Source organism: Ceratotherium simum, chromosome 16 (assembly GCF_057802395.1).
Source record: "Ceratotherium simum simum isolate JZ-2026a chromosome 16, ASM5780239v1, whole genome shotgun sequence".
Classification (NCBI taxonomy): domain Eukaryota; kingdom Metazoa; phylum Chordata; class Mammalia; order Perissodactyla; family Rhinocerotidae; genus Ceratotherium; species Ceratotherium simum.
Genome location: NC_141915.1, coordinates 3,172,841 through 3,197,992, shown reverse-complemented (window position 1 = coordinate 3,197,992; position 25,152 = coordinate 3,172,841). Strand labels below are relative to the sequence as shown.

Here is a 25,152-nt window from a genome sequence, read left to right as displayed (position 1 = left end):
TCTATAATTTTGTCATTTCAAGAATGTTATACAAATGGATACCAGACTGTAACCTTGTGGGACAGGTTTTTGTCTCTCAGCATAATTCATTTGAGATTCACTCAAGTTGTTATGTGTATCAATAGTTTGCTCCTTTTTATTGCTGAGTTGTATTTTATGGTATGGATGTACCAGTTTGTTTAACCATTCACCTGTTGAAAGACATCCAGTTTTTGGCTTTTAACCTGCTACGAACATTGGTGTACAGGTTTTTGTGTGAACGTTAAGTTTCCATTTCTCTGGGATAAATGCCTAAGGGTGCAATTGCTGGGTCATATGGTAATTGCACATTTAGCTTTATAAGAAAGTGGCAAACTATTTTCCAGAGTGATTGTACCATTCTACATTCCACACCAGCAATGTATGTAAAACCTACAATTTTACTTCGTGACTAATACGAATGTTGTTTGCAGCGTGCTGCTGAGCGTGACCCACAAAGACTCTGACACTCTGGCTTTGAATATACACAAATGTTAAGCAGAGAGACGTCAAAAGAGGGACTAATTTTATAGGAAAAATTAGTGATTTTTATTTTTTATTTTATATGATGGATTTTTTTCAATTTATGATAACATGACACACAATTTTTATAAGTGCAGAAATTCAGGTAACAAATACTCAGAAAACAAGGATCTCCTGCATGTCTTTTCTTTTTTTAGGGGGGGAAAGGGAGGAGATAGTTTAACATAACAAGGATCCTACTATATATACCACTATGTGACCTGCTATTTTCAGTTTAATATATCTTAGACATTTCTCCATGTCTTCCTCAGACGTTTAAATGGCTACACAGTATTTCAGAAAATGAGTATGGGCATACCACAATGTGACTACTTCTCTACTAACGGATATTTATACGTTCTTCCTAATTTTTTGCTATCACAAACAATACTGCAACGAATAGCCTGTGTGCATATATGTGAACATATCTGAGGGCTAGATCTTATATTTTATTTTTTGATAAATACTTAACTGCCTTTCAAAAAATCTTCACAAATCTCCACTTCCACTAAATTGGGGTGGCTATTTCTCTGCATCTCCATTAACATTCAAATTATCAAACTTTAAGTATTTGCTAATATCTTAGAACATTAATTCATTATTTTAATTTGCTTTTCACTGAGTGTTAGTGAAATGAAGTTTCTTTTTCATATATTTAGTAGCCAAATATTTCTTCTGGAAATGGCCCATTTTCTATTGGGCATGCTTTATATTTTATATTTATAGGAACACAACACAGTGTCATCCATTACACTTATAGCTGTTATTTTAGTTTAAATACATTTTTTTCAAAGCCCCTTCCAATAATACAGCTCAGTATCCTCTGGCAGGAATTTCACATCTAATACTCAAATCCTTCCTCCTATTGGAAGTTAACAAAAGTGACAGTCACTTACCCAGGTCACCAAAATGAGCAGCCTCCATGTGGCTTGGCTGCTTCTTAAGTGTTGCTGTCCTGCTACTTGAAAAGGAGTCCATGTTGGCAGAAATGGCATTGATTGCAACATGACTTGGTCCTGCAGCCTCCAGCAAGGCATGGTTTTTAGTGCTTTTTTGTGGGGAATGTACAGATACTGAAGCTGTAATTTTTCAAAAAATTGTTAAAAATTAAACACAATTCGATAGTCTAAAATTGTCTCATAAGAGAGCTTTAAGAGAACTTTGAAAATTAAATTTTGTAATACCTCTCTTAAGTGAGTAGACTCAACAAAAAATACTTAGGGGAAAGGTAAATTAACCAAGCAGTAGAAAATTGGAAATACATACCTATTATTATTTATAACTCTCAAAATACTGTGCCAAAAATGGAACTTAAAAAAGAGATCTTTCGGGCTGGCCCCATGGCTTAGCGGTTAAGTGCTCGCGCTCCCCTACTGGCAGCCCGGGTTCGGATCCCAGGCGCGCACCGACGCACCGCTTCTCCGGCCATGCTGAGGCCGCGTCCCACATACAGCAACTAGAGGGATGTGCAACTATGACAGACAACTATCTACTGGGGCTTTGGGGAAAAAAAAAAAAAAGGAAGAGGATTGGCAATAGATGTTAGCTCAGAGCCAGTATTCCTCAGCAAAATGAGGAGGATTAGCACGGATGTTAGCTCAGGGCTGACCTTCCTCACTCACTCACTCACTAACTAACTAAATGAATAAATGAATAAATAAATGAATGAATAAATAAATGAATAAATGAATGAATGAATGAATAAATAAATAAATAAAACTGTTTAAAAAAAGAGAGAGATCTTTCTTTAAGAATGTCTACTGAGGATAGAAAGTACCAAAGGCAAGAAACATTCTGAAATATGGACCCTTTTGAATTCCGTTATCCTTGCTTGCCCAAGAAACAAAACTAAAATTACAGAATAAAAGCTTGGGGTGGGGGGGTTAGAAAAATACTCTTTAGAATACATATTTTACTTTTTAATAGAGTAATAAAATTTCACTACCTAATAAAAAACATTTATGATCAAAGTTCAAGCTGCTTAAAGATAAAGTACATTTAAAAATTCACAAAATATATTTTCTTTAGTAGTCTGAAGAAATATTAATATCATCCTTTTGACTTCAGAATAAAGAGGTTAGTTATCAATATGTTTTTGTGTGTGTGTGTGTGTGTGGGTGAGGAGATCAGCCCTGTGCTAACGTCTGCCAATCCTCTTCTTTTTTTTGCTGAGGAAGACTGGCCCTGGGCTAACATCTGTGCCCATCTTCCTTCACTTTATATGGGACGCCACCACAGCATTGCTTGCCAAGCAGTGCATTGGTGCGCGCCTGGGATCCGAACCGGCAAACCCCAGGCCGCCGCAGCAGAGCACGAGCACTTAACCGCTTGTGCCACCGGGCCGGCCCCATCACTATGTTAATAGGAAATAATCAACTCGATATCACACTATCCAAGTAACCCTATGAACTTGTTGCTTCAGCTGAATTAAAATTCCACCTATCCCTGAAGATATTATGCTAAGCGAAATAAGTCAGAGAAAGGCAAATACCATGACTTCACTCATATTTGGAAGATAAACACAGAGATAAAGAGAACAGATTGGTAGTTACCAGAGGGGAAGGGGGCTGGGGGAGGGCAAAAGAAGTAAAGGGGCACATGTGTACGGTGATAGATGGCAACCAGACTTTTGGTGGTGAATATGATGCAGTCTACACAGAAACTGAAATATAATGATGTACACCTGAAATTTATATAATGTTATAAACACATGCGACCTCAAAAAAAAAATTCCATCTACCCTATTTATGCCACACAAATACCAAAGACTCTTAATAAAGGTTTTTAAGAAATTTTGGTTAGTACACTGCTATAGCAAGAAGGATAGCACTTAGCATTCCACACCCTAAATATAAATAACTCTCAGATAACTAAACTTGTATCTACTAGCACCACTTATTTTATTGAGCAGTCAACAGATAAGTGCGCTCAATCTTAGCAAACAGTTCCCAGACACAAAATCTGAGTAATACTAGGTAATATTTCTTATGAAGAATACATAGTACTGTAATTCAATCTATTATTCTTTGAGATGTATTTATAGGATAAAGCAGATAAGAACATGAATGTCCATACCTATTTTCCAGGTTATCTATTCTTATTAGTCATTAAACAAGAGTTGGGAGAATTATGCAATAGAGATGTCTTCAAAGGATTTTTTCAATTTTAGAAGGAAGTCTTTTTTTTTTTAATTTTCATGATAAATTGAAGGGAGCAAAATCATTTTAGCAAGTTTATAAACAATAATAGCTAGTTTTATTGTACAGACAACAAGCTACAACTAAGATTGTGTAAGAGCAATGAGACTTTCTAATTGTTTCCTGATTAGATGTGTATGATGATGTAAAACGCTGTTAATTCATTTGTGCAAACCTTTTCTCTTTGTTAACTTCTCTATTAGAACTAGCAACTGATTTCACACGCTCCTTCCTAATGCCCTATCTTCCTTTGGTCTCCATGGTACTACACTCTGCTCAATTTCCACTTCTATCTGTTCCTCCCTCTCATTCTTCTGGTACACATTCATTAAATAAATAAATAATAAATGAGATATGGTCGCCTGTCATGACTCCTCTTATTCCTAAGGTTCTCTGTTCTTCTTTTTTTCTTTCTGCTAGAAAGCACATTATTCTCAAACCTTCAATTATTACTAGAGCAATCTTTTTCAAAGTTTTTTTTTTTAGCTGTAAGCTCCCTTTTTTCTCCAAACAATAAGCATATGTGGGAACCTGATATGTCTGTAAAATAGATAAAATAGATATCTAAAACCTAAACAGGTATCTAAAATAGATAAAACAGAGTTAACTGTAACTCTAGTTGATTCAAGGGGAAAGTCTCATGCATGCCCTTGATGTGGGTCCTCTCCGCAACAGCTCCTAGGGTACACCGCTGTGGAAGTGGAACCCAGGTGGAAAACCATTGACCTGTGTCTCAGGCCTATCCTTTGATCTGAGCTTCAGTCCTGTATCTCTAATTATTTATTGCTAGCCATTCTCACTTTGACTTTATCATCTCAAGACCAATTTGTTCAAATATCAAACTTATCACATCTTCTTCCAAACTAATTCTCCTTCTCAATTTCTCTGTCTCTGTTCAATCTACCAGTCTCCAAAGCTCAAAATACTGGACCCATTCTTTTTCACTATATCTGTTTACTAGCCAAGATCTGTTGACTTTTCTTTTAAGATGTTTAAACATCTACTTACTTGTTTATTTTCAACACCACACCCTTAGTACAGGTCTTTCCGTTTAACAGCAAAAGAACTTCTAGAGTCTCTATCCTATATAACTCTTCCAGACTACCTTTCATAAATATCATATGTAAAGCATCAACATCCTGTTCAAAAGTCTACAGTGGCTCCCTGTTTTCTCTGTTTCAACTCTCTTTTCTGGTCTTTAAGGCCCTCTACAACCTGATCTCAATCCATCTGTAAAAATTAAGGCCCCTCTGCCCAATATATACTCAAAGAAATAAGAGGCTGGGCTGGTAGGGGGAAAAAAAAAGAATCTCCTCTTTCATTCAAATACTTCCTATTATTCAACTTTTATACAGTTAAGTCTCATTACTATGAAGGCTTCCGTACACTTCAGAAAACATTTGCTGATCTCAAATTCCTCTGAACTTCTTGCAATACTTCACTTAATTTAACTAATTCAACATATTGAGGGCCTACTCTGTTAAAACTAAATAATAATAGCTACCAACATACTACCTACTATGTACCAAGCACTGTACTGGTTTCTCGGTGTACATTTTTCAGGGTACATTATTTCATTTATCTCTCATAACAATCTTGCAAGACCAATATTTTCCTCATTTTGGAGATGAGGACACAAGCAGAAAAAAGTTAAATACTTGGCCCTAAGTCAATGAGCTAGTAAAGAGTCATTTCAACAGGCAGGATTTCAATGCTGGTCTGCCAGACTCCACAAAATCACTTTTATCTTTGGTTAAAAACTCAGACTGTAAAATTATCGTGTGGGGGCTGGCCCCGTAGCTTATCGGTTAAGTGCTCACACTCCGCTACTGGCAGCCCAGGTTCGGATCCCGGGTGCACACCAACGCACTGCTTCTCCAGCCATGCTGAGGCCACGTCCCACATACAGCAACTGGACGGATGTGCAACTATGACATACAACTATCTACTGGGGCTCTGGGGGAAAAAAAGCAGGAGGACTGGCAATAGATATTAGCTCAGAGCCAGTCTTCCTCAGCAAAAAGAGGAGGATTAGCATGGATGTTAGCTCAGGGCTGATCTTCCTCACAAAAAAATAAATAAATAAAATAAAATAAAATAATTGTGTGCATAACATATGTAAATGAATGTCTCAAAAGTACCTCCCACCCAATACACCAAAACTAAACATATAATTTCCCAGCTTGGTTCTCTACCAGTCACATTGTCAGCCAAGCAAGAAAGGTAGATATCAACCTTAAACCTCTCTCTCCTTTATACCATATTTAATCAATAACAATGTTCTATCCTTTTTAACTTCTACACTGATCTGTCCAGATCTCTTCATTTCCATCACTACTGATCTAGCCCAAGCTATCTGTGGAATCATTTGATTAATGTTCCTTTCCCCTACCAATCTGTAAGTCCAATGAAGGCAGGATCCAAGTCTTTTTTGTTCACTATTACAGCCACAGTTTTCGTCTAATGCCTAGAATAGAATCAGTGCTCAATAAAAGGTATAGTCATGCACCACATAATGACGTTTCAGTCAACGACAGAACACACATACAACAGTGGTCCTATAAGATTAGTACTATATAGCCTAGGTGTGTAGTAGGCTCTACCATCTAGGTTTGTATAAAGTACACTCAATGATGTTCGCACAACAACAAAATCTCCAAATGCCGCATTTCTCAGAATGTATCCCTGTCGTTAACTGACACATGATTGTAGATATTATTTTGGTTTATTTGCTACTGTTCTGTGTCTAAGTTTGTCTTTCTAATTACACTGCAAACTTCTGGAGGGCCTGTTTCCCATACTGCTTCCATATTATTCTAAGGTTAAGTCAGCGAATGCTAAGCACAAATTATGTACTGTCATAAGTATAAGCATGGAATTTTTCAGCCTGGTACAGATTTAGAAGTTAGGTAGGCCAATTCTCTCATTCTACAAATGAGGAACCTGAAGAAAGTTACATGACTTCCCAAGGTCATACTGTTAGTAGCAGAATTTAGGGTAGAAAATTAGTGTGCCTGAGACATCACAGTCTCTTGCCTCTACTACAATCAGATCTAGTAGTCACAAGCTTCTGCTTGCTAAGGACTTTAAGCCTTTATTAATGCCAAGGAGATTTTTCCTAAAGAAGGCAGTGTGAACTAACGTGGAATCCAACTGGCTTTAAATTATCAAAAGCCAGCAGAGAATAAGGCTGTAAGGTACCCTATTTATTCCCCAATCTTATTAAGTCTCTTAACAAGTTATAATTAGTCTCTCTCTGACAAATTGAGCTTATAGAGTTAATACTCAATGCTAGCCACACAACATACAAACATGTGAAAGAAAAATCTAAATAAGTAGCAATCTACAGATTTCATAGAAATAAATTACATTTACGAAATTTATATGTAATGGCTGTGGAAATAATTTCCATTATAATTTTCCCATTCCCATCTTTGTACATTGACATAATGAAGCCAGTCAAAACTACAGCAGAGATTACAATCTAAAAAAACATGCTCTAACCTCTAAACAAGGACAGTATATTGATTCCAATAAAGTACTCTGAATAAATTTTAAGTTAAGGCCATTCATCCAAAATCATAGAGAAGTGAAAACTGTCATCATCCACACTTCCGGATAAACAGGAAACCAAGTCTTATAAGTAAAAGGGCTTTCACTCAGTTGTCAGACTGCTCAGTTGAGAGTATTTTTCGCTTTTTGTTTTTTTAAAGTCAACTAATTGCTTTTAGGGAACAACCAAATGTGTGATTAAGGAGGAGGATACTGGTTTACTGTAATCACTAGGACATAAATGCTTAGTAAAAGCCTATTATATGCTAGGTGTTAAGGAGTTCACAGGTTAAACAGGGAAATAAGTCACAATCATAAATAATCATAAAAGAAGGTAGAAATGATTAATGGCAAGAGAAGGGAAAGATAACAGGATTAAAGAGCTCATTGGGCCGGCTCCGTGGCTTAGCGGTTAAGTGCGTGCGCTCTGATGCTGGCGGCCCGGGTTCGGATCCCGGGAGCGCCCTGAGGCACCACTTCTCCGTCCAACGGGAGGCCGAGTCCCACGTACAGCAACTAGAAGGATGTGAACCTATGACATACAACTATCTACTGGGGCTTTGGGGGGAAAAAACTGAATAAATAAAATCTTTAAAAAAAAAAAAAAAAAAAAAAGAGCTCATAAACGCAAAGCATATCACTTTAATACAATGAAATGCCACTGAACTCACCTTTAACTGACTTGACATCTGCGGTCTTCTCTTGTTCTTTGCCTTTCACTAGAAGATAAAAAAGCACCATGATCAACTTTTACAGTCAAAAAGATGCATTCTACACATTGTAAAAATTAGCCAAGCTTTATTCTAAAAGATGAGTATTCAAATTCTACAACTATGGACTAACTGCCTTGGAGCGGGGCAGGGCACGGCAGTTGTCAGGGAACGTTTCTCCAAGGAAGTGACCTCTGAACAGCATTCAGTCAAGAACACTGAGAGTGCTTATGGAGAGACAACATCAGAATATCTGGGTTCAAATTCTGGCTCTGCCACTTATTAGCCATGTGATCCTCGACAGGTAACTTTACTTCTCTGGTCTCAATTTTCTTGATTTATAAAATTAGGTCAATAATACTAACACCTACCTTAGACGGTTTTGGATGAAAAAGTAAATACTTGTAAAGGGCTCAGAAAAGTAACTAGCACACAGTAAATTTAGGATGTTAATTAATATTATTACCATGTGCCACCCACTACTAGACACATCCTGAAGAAAAAGACAGAATTCCTTGGTTATATATCATATCTTACTTCTCATGTATTCCCCCCAAAGCATCAAATACAAACATTCTAAATTTAAAAACATTCTAAACTTCTAATACTCAAGGTTTAACAACTGGTCTCTTAAAAACTGTACAGTCTCTCCTCCATTACACAAAACTGGAAATTCTATTGCAGATCTGCTAATAACACAATAGCCAAGAAAGGAAGGTGTGCTGAAGCTTAAGCAAGGTGTGAATTCTTACAGGATCCGATAAGACTATTTTTAAACCTCCTTACTTGTCTTGTACATTTTCAACATTAAATTTTCTTTAACTTCACCATAAAAAGCCTATCAAAATAAGAAATCCCAAAACGTGACCATCTCTCGACTTGTGCTCTTAAACACTAAATGCTGAAAGGCTAGTAGCAGGAAATAACTAGCTCTTAGAGTATCTAGCAAGTCAATCCATCAACAAATATTTGAGTGCCTTGTATGTGCCAGACACTCTCCTGGCTCAGAAAAGATAGCAGTCTTGCCTTCAAAAGTCTACATGCAAGTATGTGGAGACAAACATGAACAAAAATAAGTAAGATTATTTCAGGTATGGATCACTGCTGTTAGGAAGATAAAATAAGGAAATGTGGTAGAGTGACTGATTTTTGCAGCCCTCCTGAAACGGGTGGCCAGATAGCCATTAATGATTACTCTTAAAAGTCATGTAGATAAGCAATGTATTATCAGAACTCCCACCTTAGAGATAACATCTCTGATGCTGGGGTTACCACTGAGGTCAGGTTGCTTAAGCTGTTTTTCAGGAACTGAGAATCGACTCCTTTGTCCAGTTCAGGCTGGTTGAGACCACTGACCCATCAACTGGGCATGCGAGAATGTCCGATAGGTGACCCTTTGACATCAGGGGGGCCAAAAACTCCACCCTCAGATCATGCTAAAGCCACCATTTTGTGAACATGTGTCCTATGAAGAGCCACAAAGCTTGACTACACTTACGTAGATCATCTATTACCTCACTTTTCCTTATCTCCAATCATCTATCCCCACACTTCAGACTACCCTGCCCCATTATCCCATAAATATCCCTAATCCCCAGATACGAGGCAGATTTGAGACTTGTTCTCTCGTCTCCTCACTTGGCTGCCTTGTGAATAAACCCTTTCTCGAAAAACTAGTCATCTCGGTGATTGGCATACTGTGCGGGGGCAAACTGGGCCTGGTTCAGTAACACTCTCAGCAGCATTTGCCAACCAACTACATCTCCCACTTGAAACACCAACTTGTCTGGGCTTCCATGACACTCCACTCTCCTGGTTTTCTAGCTACTCCTTGGGAAAGGGTTTGGGTCCCTTTTCTTTTCACTACATATACTTATGTATGTTCTGGGTGAACTAATCCATTCTTAAGGCTTTAAATACCACAGACTTGCTATTTACTCCTAACTTTCTATTTCTAGTCTAATTCCTTTTTGATCTTAAATTCATATGTTAACCACTTACCTGCCATCTTCCCTAATTACACTTATTCAAAATGGAACGTACCATCTTTTCCCAAACTTGTTCCCCCCTCAGTCTTCGTCTTCTCTCATGAAGGACATCATCACCCACCAATTTCTCAGGCCAAAAATCTGGAAGCCATCTTTAACACTGTCTCGCTCTTATCTTCCATATCCAAACTACTAAGGCCAACTGATTCTACCACCAAAATATACCTCCACAGTTCCACTTCTGCCCTGATGATTCTCATTTTACCAATCAGATCTCCTAATCAATATTTCAAACATAAAAGTACACACACAATCTGACTTGACCAAATATTATTTGGTGTTGCCTTATTTCCTCTTTCCCCCTAAATATTATACATATAGTTAAAGGTTCCTATGAATCACCACCTGATCTTACTGCTCTTCTTCCCTTCCCAGAGATGAATACTATTCTAAATTAGATGTCTTTACTGCCATGTACGTTTTTAGACTATTAGCACATATGAATGTATAAAAAAAAAATTATTATTCTGCACATCTTTAAAAATTACAAATGGTATTCTTCTACACATATCTGACACTTGTATTAATTCAATAATTTGACATTTGTCTATATTAATGCAGTTCTAATAGATTCACATAGCTCTAGTTCATTTCATTTTAGCTGCTTAGTTCCTTTAAATAAATACACCTTTATTTATCCATTTTCCTGTTAATGAACATTTAGGTTTTATTTCCTAGTTTTCACTATCACAAACATTGGTGTGATGAACATTCTAGTACATGCCTTCTTTTATATATATATGTGTGTGTGTGTGTGTGTGTGTGTGTGTGTGTGTGTGTGTGTGTATGTATGTAAGAATTTCTCTAGGATAAATCTCTAGAAATGGAACTGCTAGATAACAAATTATGTGCATTTTTAATGAAAGCAGCTATACCAATTTACACTCACCACTATGCTTCATATCCTCATCCTTGGTATTTTTAATTTTTGCCAAATTAATAGTTTTCAAATGGCATTGGATCTGTTTTTAATTCATTTCCTTGATTTCCTTTGAGATGACATCCGTTCATGGTTAGTGGCTCTTTAGGTTTCCTCTTTTATGGACTGCCTATTCATGTCCTTTGTCTTTGACTTATTATTTGTAGAAATTTCAAACATATTCTGAATACTAATCCTTTGTTGTTTGTGTTGCCAGTACTTTAGGTAGATTTTATTGTATGGAACTTTTAAATTTTAATGTAGTCAAATTTACATTATGTGGACTGTATTTTCCTATGTCTTATTTTTTAAAATATCTGTTCCTATCCCAAGATCAGATTTTTTCCCCTATATTTTCTTCTGTGTGATCTCAAATTTTGCTTTTTCTTTGGGCTCTTATCTACCTAGAATTTATTTCTGTATATCAGGTACTGGCAATCTACAGCCCATGGGCCAAATCCAGCCTACCACCAGTTTTTTGTAAATAAGTTTTAGCACAGCCATCTCCACTCGTTTACGCACTATCTATGGCTACAAGGATAGAGGAGAGTGAGACAGAGACGATATGGCCCGCAAAGCCTAAAATATTTACTATCTGGCCTTTTACAGAACGTTTGCTGACCCCTGATGTAAATGACAGGAGGCAGGAAATCGTAATTTTTTTTTGTGCGTGCCAGAGGGATAACAAACATCATTTACTGATTAGTTCAACTTTTCCCAACTGAATAGGAACTCTTTATATACTAAGTTCCCATACATACCTGGGCCTGTTTCTGTGCATTCAATTCTAGCCTTAATTACTGAACGATATGACAAGCCTCTGGCAGGGCCATGTGCTCTACCTTATTCTTTTTCAAAACTATCTTCCATATTAATTATAGGACCAACTTGTCCTGATCCTAAAACCCCCATGGGAATTTTTTTAAACAGCACTGACTTAATCATTAATTTGGGAGAAGAATTCATATCTTTCTGGTATTGAATCTTTCTATCCATGAACACAGTATACCTCTCCATTTATTTGGGTCTCCTTTTACATCCAATTATATTTTGTAAACTCCATAAAGATTTCAAAGTCTTTTGTTCTAACTAGCATACAGGGATGAGTTTTAAATACAATTGAGTTTTAAATACTAATATATAAATACATATATTTTTAAAGCCCATCCAAACTCTTTTAGGAGTTCTAATGCTATGTGTGTAGATTTTCTTGAATTTTCTATGTATGCAATCACGTTATCTGGGAATAATGACTTTTGCTCCCCTTTCCTCCCAAAACTTAACTTTTCCTTCCTTTTTCATGTATGTGCTAGTGTGAAGATTATATTAGCTTTCTTTTCGTTTATATATCCCTAATATATTTTCCCATTCTTTTACTTTTAACCTTCCCATGATCCTTTTTATATTTAAACAGTACATAGCAGGAATCCAATCTGAAGATCACCATCTTTTCAACATCTGGGTTAGCCCATTTCTCTTTGTTGTGATTACTGATCTTTATTTCTAAAAAAGAAACTTCTTGAAACCCTAACCATGAATTTGTTGATTTCTCCTGGTAATTCTGTATATTTTGCTTCATATATTGTGAGACTGATGTCAGTTCAGAATTCTATCTTCCCAGCACCTGTTCATTTTATCATAATGTAGCGACCTTTTCAGGCCTAATAACGTTTTATGCTTTAACGTATTTAATCTGCCACAAAAGCTTTCTTGTGGTTAACATCTGTCTGGCATATCTTTACATCCACTTATTTTCAGTGTTTCCATGTCCTTATGTTTTGGTTGTGTCTCTGGTAAAGAGTTATGGCTGAATTTTGGTTTATTATCTAACCTGAGTCTTTAATCTGTTAACTATATACTTTTGCTAGATTTTTAGCCATATAGATTTTAGTCTACTTTCATTTATTGTGATTACTGATCTATTTAGGTTTATTTCTGCCACCTTATTCTGTACTACTGACTATGCTTTTTCTTGTTTGTATATTTCTTTTTACTATGAAACATTTAAAACATGAAGACAAGACTAGACCTTAATATGAGGGACAATCGGGTTTATCAAATCTTAACATTATGCCATATTTGCTTCAGAAAAATTTTTTAAAGAAATAAAACATCGCAGGTGCAACTGAAGCCTCTTCCTGATCTCATTCCCCCTCTCCCGAAGGGAAACAATTTCATAAATTGAATGTTTACTGTTTCCATCCACATTTTTACTCTTTAATATATTTATGTATCCATAAACAATATACAGCATTGTTGGAAGGTTTTTAAACTTTATACAAGTGGTTCTACCAATGCCATTTCCAGCAGCAGTATACAAATCTTGGTAGAGTCAGGCTTTAATACTAATCCCTCACGTCTTCTCAAGAACTTCACTCCTGCAAGTAATACCTCTCTCTTCTGTATCATTTTCTCCCTCTCTACTGGATCATTCCTATCAGCATACAAACATGCTCCAGCATATTTTATCTTAAAAAAAAAAAATTCCCTTTACCCGACAGCCCCTTCCAGCTATTGCCCTTTTCCTTTTCACTGCAAAGTTTCTTGAAAAAGGTGTTTTTACTTACTCTTTCTACTTTCCTCACTTCACATTCTTCCCTCAACCCATTCCACTGACACTACTCTTATTAAATAAAGTCATCAGTTACTTCCACGTCGTCAAACTGAGTGCCAATCCTATTTATCTTGACCTTGCAGGTGATATTCAATGCAATACTCTCTCCTTTTTGAAACATTAACTTCTCTTAGCTTCCATGACATTGCACTCCTGTATCACTGGCATTTTATTCTCGATTCTCCTTTGCCAATGGCTCGTGTTCTTCAATTTAACTTCTACAAGCTGCATCAGCCCCCATAGCTCTCTCCTAAGCCACATATGCCAGGAAATGCTACCTGGCCACTGAACTCATTCTCCCCTTCCTAGCAAGAGGGCTGAAGTCTAGCATATAACTGGCTAGCTACTCTACATTTCCCAGAAGCCTTTGCAGTTAGCTATGACCATATGACTAGGTTCTCACTAATAGAATGTGAATAGAAATCGTATGTGCCACTTTCTGGCCAAAGTTTCCCTTTCCTCCATACTCACCCCCCTTACCATGGGTCAGAGGACTGAGGACAGACAGAACGGGCTAGAAGCTGGCTTTGATAAAATAGACCATACTCTAAGGGAAAGAGGAATAATAAGATGGGGGGAAAATGACCCCTGAATGATCAGGAAGCAAAGCCACCCAATGACCTGGAATTTGAACTGTTGCACGAGAGAAATAAAGGTTTTACACGAGAGAGAAATAAAGGTTTATCTTATTTGAGCCATTACACTTTAGTGTCTCTTTGTTATGGCAGCTTAGCCTTTCAACATAACTAATTCATATAAGTACCCTCTAGGTGATCTCATCTAGTCCCATCTAGTCCCATAATCATCATTTATGAAAAATACTTGTAGATCCTGATTAAGTTCTGAGCTCCTTCCAGAACTAAAGAATTTCCCAGTACTAGAGCTCTTTGCAGAACTTGTACATCCAAGTGCCTCGTTAACACATCCACATGGATGTCCAAAAGTTATGGCAAACACACAACTGCCGAAAGAGAATTCTTGATTGCTCCTACCCCAAGCTTTAAGCCCAAAGCTTTCCCAGGTTTTCCTCACTCCATTCATTTATTCAAGTCATGCTCTCTCTCTCTCCAAAACATATCCCATTCCTCTCCTCTCCCAGGAAGTTCTAGCCTTCTTTCTGTTCCTTGAACATACCCAGCTCATTCCTGTCTCAGGACATTTGTATTACCAGTTCTCTCAGGATAGAATGCAGTTCATTTTATCTTTGCAAGGCTGGCTCTCTCTCCTCATTCAGTCTCAGTTTAAATATCATCTTCCCAAACAAGCTTTCCCTTACTATCTGAACACAAATTGTCACCCAGTGATCTGCTCCCACATCACTGTTTAAATTCCCTGCACAGCACTTATTATTACTGATATTTTTCTTCACTTACTCAACAAATATTTACTAAATTCCTAACTATATGCCAGGCACTGACCTAGACAGGGGGATACAGCCATGAACAAAAATCAGCTTCCAGCCTTATAAAATACAAAGTAAAGCAGATGGTGATATATGCTGTAGAGAAAGTAAGGCAAGGGGGGCAGGGGTGAGTGCAGGGGCCAGGGACTGCAATCTTAAATAGGATGGTCAGAGAAAGCTTCACTAAGATGCCAATTGATCAAAAGCTTGAAGGAGATGAGGGAGCAAAATAGGTGGGTATCTGTGAGAAGAGGGTTCTAGGCAGAGAGGACATGTGCAAAGTCCCTAAGGTGGGAATGTACTTGACAACAAGGAGGCCAATATAAATGGAAGAGTGATGAAGGAGAGCAGGAGATTATGGAGGGCCACTACAGGAAGCCACTTGAGGACTTTGAACAGAGGTGTGGCATACGTTTTGAAAACATACCATGGGGTCAAGGATGGAAGAAGGGAAACGAAATTGAAGGCTATAGCAAAATAATGCTGCTTCCTCGATTTTCATAAAACCGGCTTCCTCTTGACATTTAAGCTGAGATTCGAATGACATCCTCTCAGAAGACTTCCTTAACCACTCAATCTAAATAGAGATGACTGCCTAGACCAGGGTGTTAATGGTTAGGGATGGTGAGAAGTGGTTGGATTTGGATATGTTCTAGGGTATACCTAATAGACTTGCTGACGGATCAGATACAGAGGAGAGAAAGAGAAGTTCAAGAATGTACTCAAGTTTTAGCCTGAGCAATTAAAAGGCCAGAAATGCGATTTATTGAGATGAGAAAAAGTGATGAACAGGCTTAGGAGAACTAAATCTAGAGTTAAATTTTAGATATACTAGTAAGTTAAAGATTTATCTATTAGATAGTCTACTATATCTATTAACAGATATAACTATCTATTAGATATCTATTAGGTAGAAGTATAAAGTGGACCAACAGTTGGATATACCCGTCTGGATTCAGGGGAGAGAATCCAAGCTGGAGATGTAAATTTGGTAGTCATCGGCATATAGGTGGTATTTAAAAATGGTATTTAAAGACTCGATGGGATCCCTAAATAAGACCATCTTCAGCTTCTATTATTGCCACATCCAGTCTCCAAAAAGCATCTAGAATGATCTTTTTAAAACATAAAATAAGATCAAATCACTCCTCTTTAAAAATGTTTAAATAATATTGTCTCTGCACTTGGAATAAAACCTAACCATGGCCTATAAAGCTCTGAATCACCTGATCCTTGTCTACCTCTCTGAGCCCGAGTCACAGCAGCCTTCTTTCCTTTCTTGAAGGGCACCAAACTCTTTCTTGCCTCACGACCTTGGAGCATGCTATTCCCTGTGCCTAGAATGCTCTTCCCTGGCCTCTGAATGTTACCTCCTACTGATCCTTCAGCTCTAAGTTTCAAGGTCACCTGCTGAGACCTTTCTCTAACATCCAACTGAAATACGCTGCTTCTCTAAAAAAAAAGTTATCACTTTCATAACGCTACTCAATTTGCAAACAGAGACACATACACAGAGAGAGAAAGAGACTGATTCATTGTCTGTCTCCCCCTGCAGACAATAAGCTCCCTGGGTGCAGAGACTTTGCCCTGTTCAGTGCTCAATACTGAGGGCCTAGCACAGTGGCTGGCAAACAGAAGACATTCAAAAGTTATTTGTGGAACAGAGACAACAGTGTACTATGCAACACGCAATTTGTCTCATTATACATAGAATGCTTTTTTTCCCTTTAAAAAAAAAACCTAAAAAACAACTAAACACTTCAACGCTGTCAAACAAATTAGTGAGCTACTAACTCTACCAAGTTACTTTACCAATAAAGCCTCTTCATACCATTTTACCGGTTTCATTCATTCAGCACTGTTTTCATTCACTCATCACCTGACATCAGTTACTAAAACTCTGTATGTACTTAAAGCGAATTCTTTAACTCACAGTCAGAGTTGAATAGGGTCTTGAGAAATCATCTAATTCTCAGTTGAGGGAGAAGAGAAAAGTAGGTTAACACTTTTCTGCCCCCGGTTACAGAGTTAGTAGCAGAGCTGTCATGTGAACCCAAGTCCCTGATTTAGTTTAGTGCTTTTTCCAAAACCCGTTTTTGTCTGTAACATTTTCTCTGAAGCAACAAGAACTGAAAGAAGAACCACTTTCATCCAAAAAGACCCACACCTGTTCACTTTGGATATATATTTTTAATGAAATGCAACCTTATGCAGGATCAAAATTAAGCTGCCTCTACTAAAGAACTGGGCAGCTATTACAACTGAAAATCAGACATATAAGTAATTTGTTTATAGAGTTCCAGTAGTTAGTAAACTTGCCAAGTCATCAAAAGTACTATTCTTCTTCATTAGGCAACTTTCCGCAATAAGTTAAGTAATGTTATTTTAGGAAGAGCCGAACCCTGCCCTCCACCCCCCCCAAAAAAGGGGAAACTGGAATATAGCACTAGTTAAAGAAAATTTTTTCACGTGTTGCTTTTAGACATAAAACCCTCAATATTCTGAAAAGTCAAAGACTTCCGTAACAAGGTACTAAAGGAATTTCCTTGTTCTCGATCCACAGTACACACACACAAACTCCGAAAAGCTGTTTTCACGCAAACAGGCATTAACTTGCACGGGTTTCGGCAGACACTTCTGGACCAGCGAGGCAACTCCCCTCTGACCTCGCGCGGGGACCACCGTCGCCCTCCCTGCAGAGTCCCGGCGCAGAGCGAAGCACGCAGGGGGCGTCTGCGCGGAGGCCGAGGGCCTCGCCGCCGCCCCGGAGCAAGCCCTAGAAGGCCCATCTGCCCCACCGCCGCCCCTGAGGCCCAACCTAGCTCCCCGCCGGCGCCCCTTCCGCTACCTTTCCGCCGGAAGAAGGACATGGCGGGGCCCGGGTCGGGGCGGAGGGCGCGGGGGGACTGTCGCGGGGAGGGCCCGGCTCCCCTCATTCAGTAACCGGCCCGGACTTCCGGGTCCGCAGCGGCCGCCGCGCTAGCAGGAAAAGAGACCCTTCTTCCGGGTTTGGGCCCCACCGCCTCCTCGAGATGCCCAGGCAGCTCCTGCCGCCATATTATCAACAAGCCGCCCGCCCGGAGTTCCGGTCCTTCCCCGCGCGAGGCTTCACGGGAGGCCGCGCCGCCGGCCCCGCCCCCTCCCCGCCTCCTCCCGTGGGTGCGGGGGCACGCGCCTCCCACGTGACCGTGCGCACGCGGGCTTGCGCCCCGGGTTCCCGGACTCCGCGGCAGGACCACAGCAGCTTCCTGGTGACTGGCGCGACCCCCGGTGGAGTGGCGCAGACCCGGTCCCTGCAAAACTAACCGTCCCGGAGCGGGAGCGCCCCCCTGGAGCTGGGGTGGCGCGGCGCCTCAGGCTCGGGGAGCCTGGCCGTAGGCACCCTTCAGAGCATGCCCTACTAAAGGGCAGGGCCAACACTGCCACGCTCCGGCTGAGCCCCTCCTGTAAGAGCAGCTTCTCCCAGCGCCGCCGGTCCCTGCTCTCCCTGGGAAGCAGACCCCTGGTCGCGCGCGTTCGAGGCGATCAGGGTTCCCGAATGGGGAATACGAGGCATAACCTGCTTTATGCGGCTCCACTGGCTCCGTCGGTCACAGTGACCTCAGCAAGGAGAAGTGGACTGACTTACAGAACCAAATCCCTGCGAAGGCTCAAATTTGAAAGGGACAGCAACATAACAGCCTCGCCAATATTTACCAGGCAAACTCAAGTGAAGCATCCTTCAAGCCTTGTTCAAATGCTATTTTCCAGTGAGTCGCTGGCTCTCCATCTGCCCCTAAAGCAGAGTGAAACAAGCCTGCCTGCGCTCAGTGCCCCTCACCACCCCTGAGTGCGCTCAGCAGCCCTGAGCTCCTGCGGGGAAGGAGTCTGGAAGACAGTAGCACTCAATAAATGTTCACTGGGTTTTTTAAATCAATGAAGTCCATCATGTGACGGATGGGGGCAACTTGTCCACGGTTATTCAGTGTGTCAGTGTTGAGACTAACTAGAACCTCTGGTCTTTTCACATATAATTAGATCAAGTTAATAGGTTTGTCTCTTCTGGTTCGGGCATGTAAGGTAATCACAGCTGATATTTGAGAGTTTACTATGCACGGGATCTGTGCTAAACCCTCCAGATTAATAATAGTCCTTGGAGTCGGTCTTGGTGTGGGGAAAACTAGGCACAGAAAAATAGCTTGCCCAAGCTCACAAGCTAACTAGAGTTGAAGCCTGGATTTCCAATCGAGAGCGTGGGCCTCCAGAGCCCCAGGTGAAGCGTGTCCTGGAGTAAGGAGAGTGTGTAGGGGCAAGAGGAAGAGAGACTGGTCAAGGCTCTGGACGCCAGAGTGTATCCTCCAACTGAGCTGGTGCTGACAGTGTGTCCTCCCCGCCTCAGCGGAGGCTGCAGGGGAGTCTGGGCGGTGTCCCTGGGGGGATCAGAGGTGTCCTGGAAACCAGCATGCCCTCGGGGGACCACTCTCTCCTGTCTGTGGCCAACAAAACTACGGATCATGCCCCCTTCTCCCAGGAAAGGGAATTGGCTGCAGTCAAGGAGGAGCCGGGCTGGGGTGCAATCTAAGTGGGCTTTCTCTGCTGGATCAGTGAAGGGGGAGAAGTAGTATCTAGCAGAGGTGTAGGAATAGGGAGTCGACGCTCTTAGCGGGAAAGCACAGCGTCCTTCTCGCTCCTTCCCTGCGGGAGTCCAGTGCCCTGGCAGCAGCCTCTTGTATTTGTTGGCTGGTTAGTTGCTTGGGACGGGAGGGGGGAGTGCAAGAAATCCCCTAAATATCGCCAGAATAGGAGCAATGCCGAGGAGTATGGGGGGAGTGCTCTAGTCTCTCTAAATCTCAAATCCTTCCTCGTTCTCTCCAACTAAGCATAGAATCAATGTAAAAGCAGTGTCCTGCCCTGCCTTCCAATGTGATTACTGCTCTTGAGCCCCTCCTAACAGAAATTCTGGAGCTGTCCTTATTCCCCCAGGCAGCTGAATACATCCCAGTCAGGTAATAATAGCTGTCATTATTTATTAAGTACTTATTATGTGCTCTCAACGTACTAAGTGCTTTATAATCACAGTCTCAGTTCTTTACCTTCTTGCCCCAAAAAGATCCTGTGAGATGGCTACCATCATTACTCACAATTTACAGATGATGACCCTGAGAATCAGAGTAATTTACCCAGGATCACAAGGCTAGTAAGGGGTAGAGACAAGATTTCAATCACTGTCAGACTCCGGAGCCATTTGCTTATACCACTTCCTCCAATCTTTTCCTCCAGTTCCAGCTGAGATCCATTTGTCCAGTGTTCCAGCATGGGCTGTCTATTTATTGGACAAGTATAAGGGGATGGGTGATATCCAGCAGTGCAGATGCCTTCTGAATCATCACCCATTAAAGTGTTCATGCGCTTAGGGAAGCTTTAAGAGTATTATCATTTAATCTTTTGGAATTTGATGATCCACATTTGAACAAAGTTAAAATAAACCAAGAATATAAAAATAAACAAGAATGTCCCGTTAGCCTGAATACCCAATTGTGGCAAACTGACACTCTTGCATTGCATTTCTAAGTGAATTTGTTGGAGCCACTTTAATTTATATGTAAAACAAAATAAATTTTTACCAGAAGGTATTGCTTTAATTATGTTCCTAATTTTAAGGGAATCCTCACAGTCTTTTTATACCAGTTGTATCAATTACAACAAATCAGTGAGGTAAAATCAGCAAGTTAATTATCACAAAGCCAGTGAATACAATCAATCTCCTATGACACACACTGTTTACAAATATAATGAACAGGGTTCTACAATAAACATTCTAAAAAATTTGGCTTTCTATATCTAACATTCATAACCTCAAGGAAACTATTCAAACAAATCTTTTGATATAGGAAAAGAAAGCTTCTTGTACCTTTTCAGTAAACAGATAAAAACAAACTCAGATTTATGACAAGATTCAGAATATATATTTATATGCTTAAAGTTCTCTTCAACTGTCTAAATAAAGGCTAATACTTAACCCAGTGTTTTACATTCTCAAAAGCATTTGCATCAATAGCTTTGTAAAATTATCTCTAAAAAATTTGTGACCTATGATTTTAGTTTTAATCAAAGCCGAATCAAAGCAATTTTGGCTTAACATAATTTATTTCTTCTATAGTCTCTAATCATTCCAGATAAATGGGAGTTTAGTGCACATTTTTTCCATCAAAGGAACCCAAAACAAGTAGTCAGGAGAGTTTAACAATAATCTCTTAAATTTGCATAGCAGAGACTTCCACTTCTAATAACAGTGGAGCAGGTAATTTGGACTAGCCACCTGCTGAGAAAAACTAAAGAAGGTGAACAAAATATTTAAAAATATTGAGGCAATAAGAAGGTAATGAAGAATTACCAGGTGAAATTTGAGAATAAAAACAAAATCCAGTGAATTAAGTCCTGCATTTGGGACCTCTTGCTCTGGGAGCTTTGACTGTTCATGAAAAAGAGACTGAGAAGCTGAGTGATAGTGTCACAGACTAGAGGACAGAAGTTGGAGCCCAGAGCCTATTTTGGGTTGGGATTCTGAAAAAGCTACACCAGAGGTAAACCAGCCCATGCTGGGATTGCAACCCAGCTTCAAGTCATCTGTGTGGCCCAGGAAATCTTAATACCTAACAGTAAATTAAGAAATCCTGATTGCTGGTGCCCTCGGTGCTTGATAGAAACAAATGAATTCCTATTGGAACAAGATAACATCACCGAAGATCTCAAATTATTTCCACAGACAATTTTTCAAATGTAATGTCTGGCACACAATCACAGATATCAGGCACATGAGGAGACAAGATGTTAGGAATAAGAGCCAAGAGAAATGACAAGCCACAGAAATAGTCACATGGGAGCTCCAGATGGAATTATTGGACATAGATTTTAATATCACTATGCTTACTATGATCAAGGATATAAAAAACAAGATTGGAAATTTGGGCAGAGAACTGGAAACTATAAAAACTGACAGAGTGTATATGAAAAAGAAGCAACTAGAAATTCTAGAACTGAAAAACAACTGAAACTAAGAATTAAACAGATGGATCTGTAAGCAGAGTTACAGCTAAAGAGAGTTTGTGAAATGGAAGACAGGTCAGAAGAAAATATCCAGAATGAAGATGTAGAAGGCTAAGAGACATGGAGGATACAGTGAGGTTTGCCATATGTTTGATCAAAGTCCCAGAAGGGGAGAAGAGAAAGAATCTAGCGGAGGAAGTATTTGACAATTTTCCTGAAGTGATGACAGAAAACAACCTACCAATTTGAGAATCGTTATGAACTCCAAACAAAATAAATAAAAAGAAATCCACACCTAGATTATTAGTAATAAGACTTCAAGAAATAAAAAACAAAGAAAAATGATTAAAAATAGCTGGGAGTGGGGAAACAGATTATCTACAAAGAAAAATTATTAAAAATAGCTGGGAGTGGGGAAACAGATTATCTTCAAAGAAATGACACTTAGGCAGCTGATATTTTCAACACCTACAGTGGAAGCCAGAAGACTGTGGAATTAAATCTTCAATGTGCTGGAAAAAGTAACTACCAATCTGGAATCCTATACCCATAAAAAATATATTTCAAAGATAACACAAAATAAGATATTTTCAGAAAACAACAACAACAAAAAATGTCACCAGTAAAGTTTTGGCCAGAGCAATTAGGCAAGAAAAAGGAATAAAAGGAACCCAAATAGGTAACGAAGAAGTGAAATGCTCACTATTTGCAGATGACATGATTTTATATATAGAAAACCCTAAAGAATCCATTGGAAAACTATTAGAAATAATCAATAATTACAGCAAAGTCACAGGGTACAAAATCAACCTACAAAAATCAGTTGCATTTCTGTATGCTAATAATGAACTAACAGAAAGAGAGCTCAAAAAGATAATACCATTTACAATTGTATCAAAAAGAATAAAATATCTAGGAATAAATCTTACCAAGGAGGTGAAAGACCTATACAATGAAAACTATAAGACATTTTTGAAAGAAATTGATAATGACATAAAGAAATGGAAAGACAACCCATGCACATGGATTGGAAGAATAAACATAGTTAAAATATCTATATTACCTAAAGCAATTTACAGATTCAATGCAATCCCAATCAGAATCCCAATGACATTCTTCACAGAAATAGAAAAAAGAATATTAAAATTCATATGGGGCAACAAAAGACCCCGAATAGCTAAAGCAATCCTAAGAAAAAAGAACAAAGCTGGAGACATCACAATCCCTGACTTCAAAACCTACCACAAAGCAATAGTAATCAAAACAGCAGTGGTACTGGTGTGAAAGTAGACACACAGATCAATGGAACAGAATTGAAAGCCCAGAAATAAAACCACACATATACAGACAGCTAATTTTCGACAAAGGAGCTAAGAACATACAATGGAGAAAGAAAAGTCTCTTCAATAAATGATGTTGGGAAAACTGGACAGCCACATGCAAAAGAATGAAAGTGGACCATCTGCTATCACCATTCACAAAAATTAACTCAAAATGCATCAAAGACCTGAAGGTGAGACCTAAACTATAAAACTCATAGAAGAAAATATAGGCAACACACTATATGACATTGGTCATAAAGGAGTCTTTTCGGATGCCATGCCTACTCAGACTGGGGAAACTAAAGAAAAAATAAGCAAGTGGGACTTTATCAGATTAAAGAGTTTCTACAAGAAAAATGAAACCAGAATCAAAATGAACAGACAACCCACCAGCTGGGAGAAAATATTTGCAGAACATATATCTGACAAGGGGTTAATCTCCATAATATATGAAGAACTCACACAACTGAACAACAAAAAAACAAACAACCCGGTCAAAAAATGGGCAGAGGAAATGAACAGACACTTCTTCAAAGAAGATATACAGATGGCCAAGAGGCACATGAAAAGATGTTCAACATCACTAATCATCAGGGAAATGCAAATCAAAACAACACTAAGATACCACCTCACACCCGTTAGAATGGCTATAATCACCAAGACAAAAAACAACAGATGTTGGAGAGGATGTGGAGAAACAGGAACCCTCATACACAGCTGGTGGGAATGCAAACTGGTGCAGCCTCTATGGAAAACAGTATGGAGATTCCTCAAAGAATTAAAAATAAAAATACCCTATTATCCAGCTGTCCCACTACGGGGAATCTATCCAACGAACCTGAAATCAACAATCCAAAGAGGTTTATGCATCCCTATGTTCATTGCAGCATTATTCACTATAGCCAAGAAGTGGAAGCAACCGAAGTGTCCCTCGACTGATGATTGGATCAAGAAGATGTGGTATGTATATACAATGGAATACTACTCAGCCATAAAAAAAAGACAAAATTGTCCCATTTGCAACAACATGGATGGGCCTGGAGGGTATTATGTTAAGTGAAATAAGCCAGAAAGAGAAAGGCAAACACCGTATGATCTCACTCATATGTGGAATATAAACCAACACATGGAGAGAGAAAACTGTAGTGTGGTTACCAGGGGCAATGGGGATAGGAGGTGGGCACAAGGGGTGAAGGGAGACATGTATATGGTGATGGACAAACAAAAATGTACAACCAAAAATTTCACAATGTTGTAAACTATTAAAACATCAATAAAAAAAAATGTCACCAGTAGACCTCACTAAAGGATACTCTAGAGAATTTACTTCAGGCAGTGGGTAAGTGATGTCAAATGGGAAGTCTGAGATGCAAGATATTATAAAGAGCAAAGAAAGAGCAAAGAAAAATATACGGACAAATGTAAATAAAAATTTAATAATAATGTTGTGAGAGTAACCAACTACAAAGTTAGGGGACACAGTCCACCAAGACCACACTTAGGTATTTTTCTTTAATTTTATTTATTTATTTTTTTCCCCCAAAGCCCCAGTAGATAGTTGTATGTCATAGCTGTACATCCTTCTACTTGCTGTATGTGGGACGCGGCCTCAGCATGGCCGGAGAAGTGGTGCGTCAGTGCGCGCCTGGGATCCGAACCCGGGCTGCCAGCAGCGGAGCTTGTGCGCTCAACCGCTAAGCCATCGGGCCGGCCCCACATTTAGGTTTTGATAATTTGCTAGAAGGACTTGCAAGACTCACTGAAGGCTATTATACTCACGGTTATAGTTTATCACTGCTAAAGGATATAGATTAGAATCAGC

The 25,152-nt window shown here is 39.2% G+C and overlaps 1 protein-coding gene across 4 annotated transcripts in view; it reads right to left on the bottom strand.

Moving 5' to 3' along the window:
* Positions 1-18,064, bottom strand: part of AKAP10 (A-kinase anchoring protein 10) — an 82,493-nt gene extending 64,429 nt beyond the window's left edge. The window contains exons 1-3 of one of the 4 annotated variants that reach the window (XM_087440384.1): positions 17,831-18,064; positions 7,961-8,008; positions 1,437-1,619 (exon numbers count right to left, since the gene is read on the bottom strand). In XM_087440384.1, the coding sequence (XP_087296510.1) occupies positions 1,437-1,619; positions 7,961-8,008; positions 17,831-17,918 (319 nt within the window). In that variant the 5' untranslated portion in view covers positions 17,919-18,064. Of the gene's footprint in view, positions 1-1,436; positions 1,620-7,960; positions 8,009-9,239; positions 10,754-17,830 lie in introns of those variants that run through there. The other 3 variants (XM_004433030.3, XM_087440386.1, XM_087440385.1) reach the window with 3 other exon arrangements.
* Between the last annotated feature and the right edge of the window lie 7,088 nt (positions 18,065-25,152).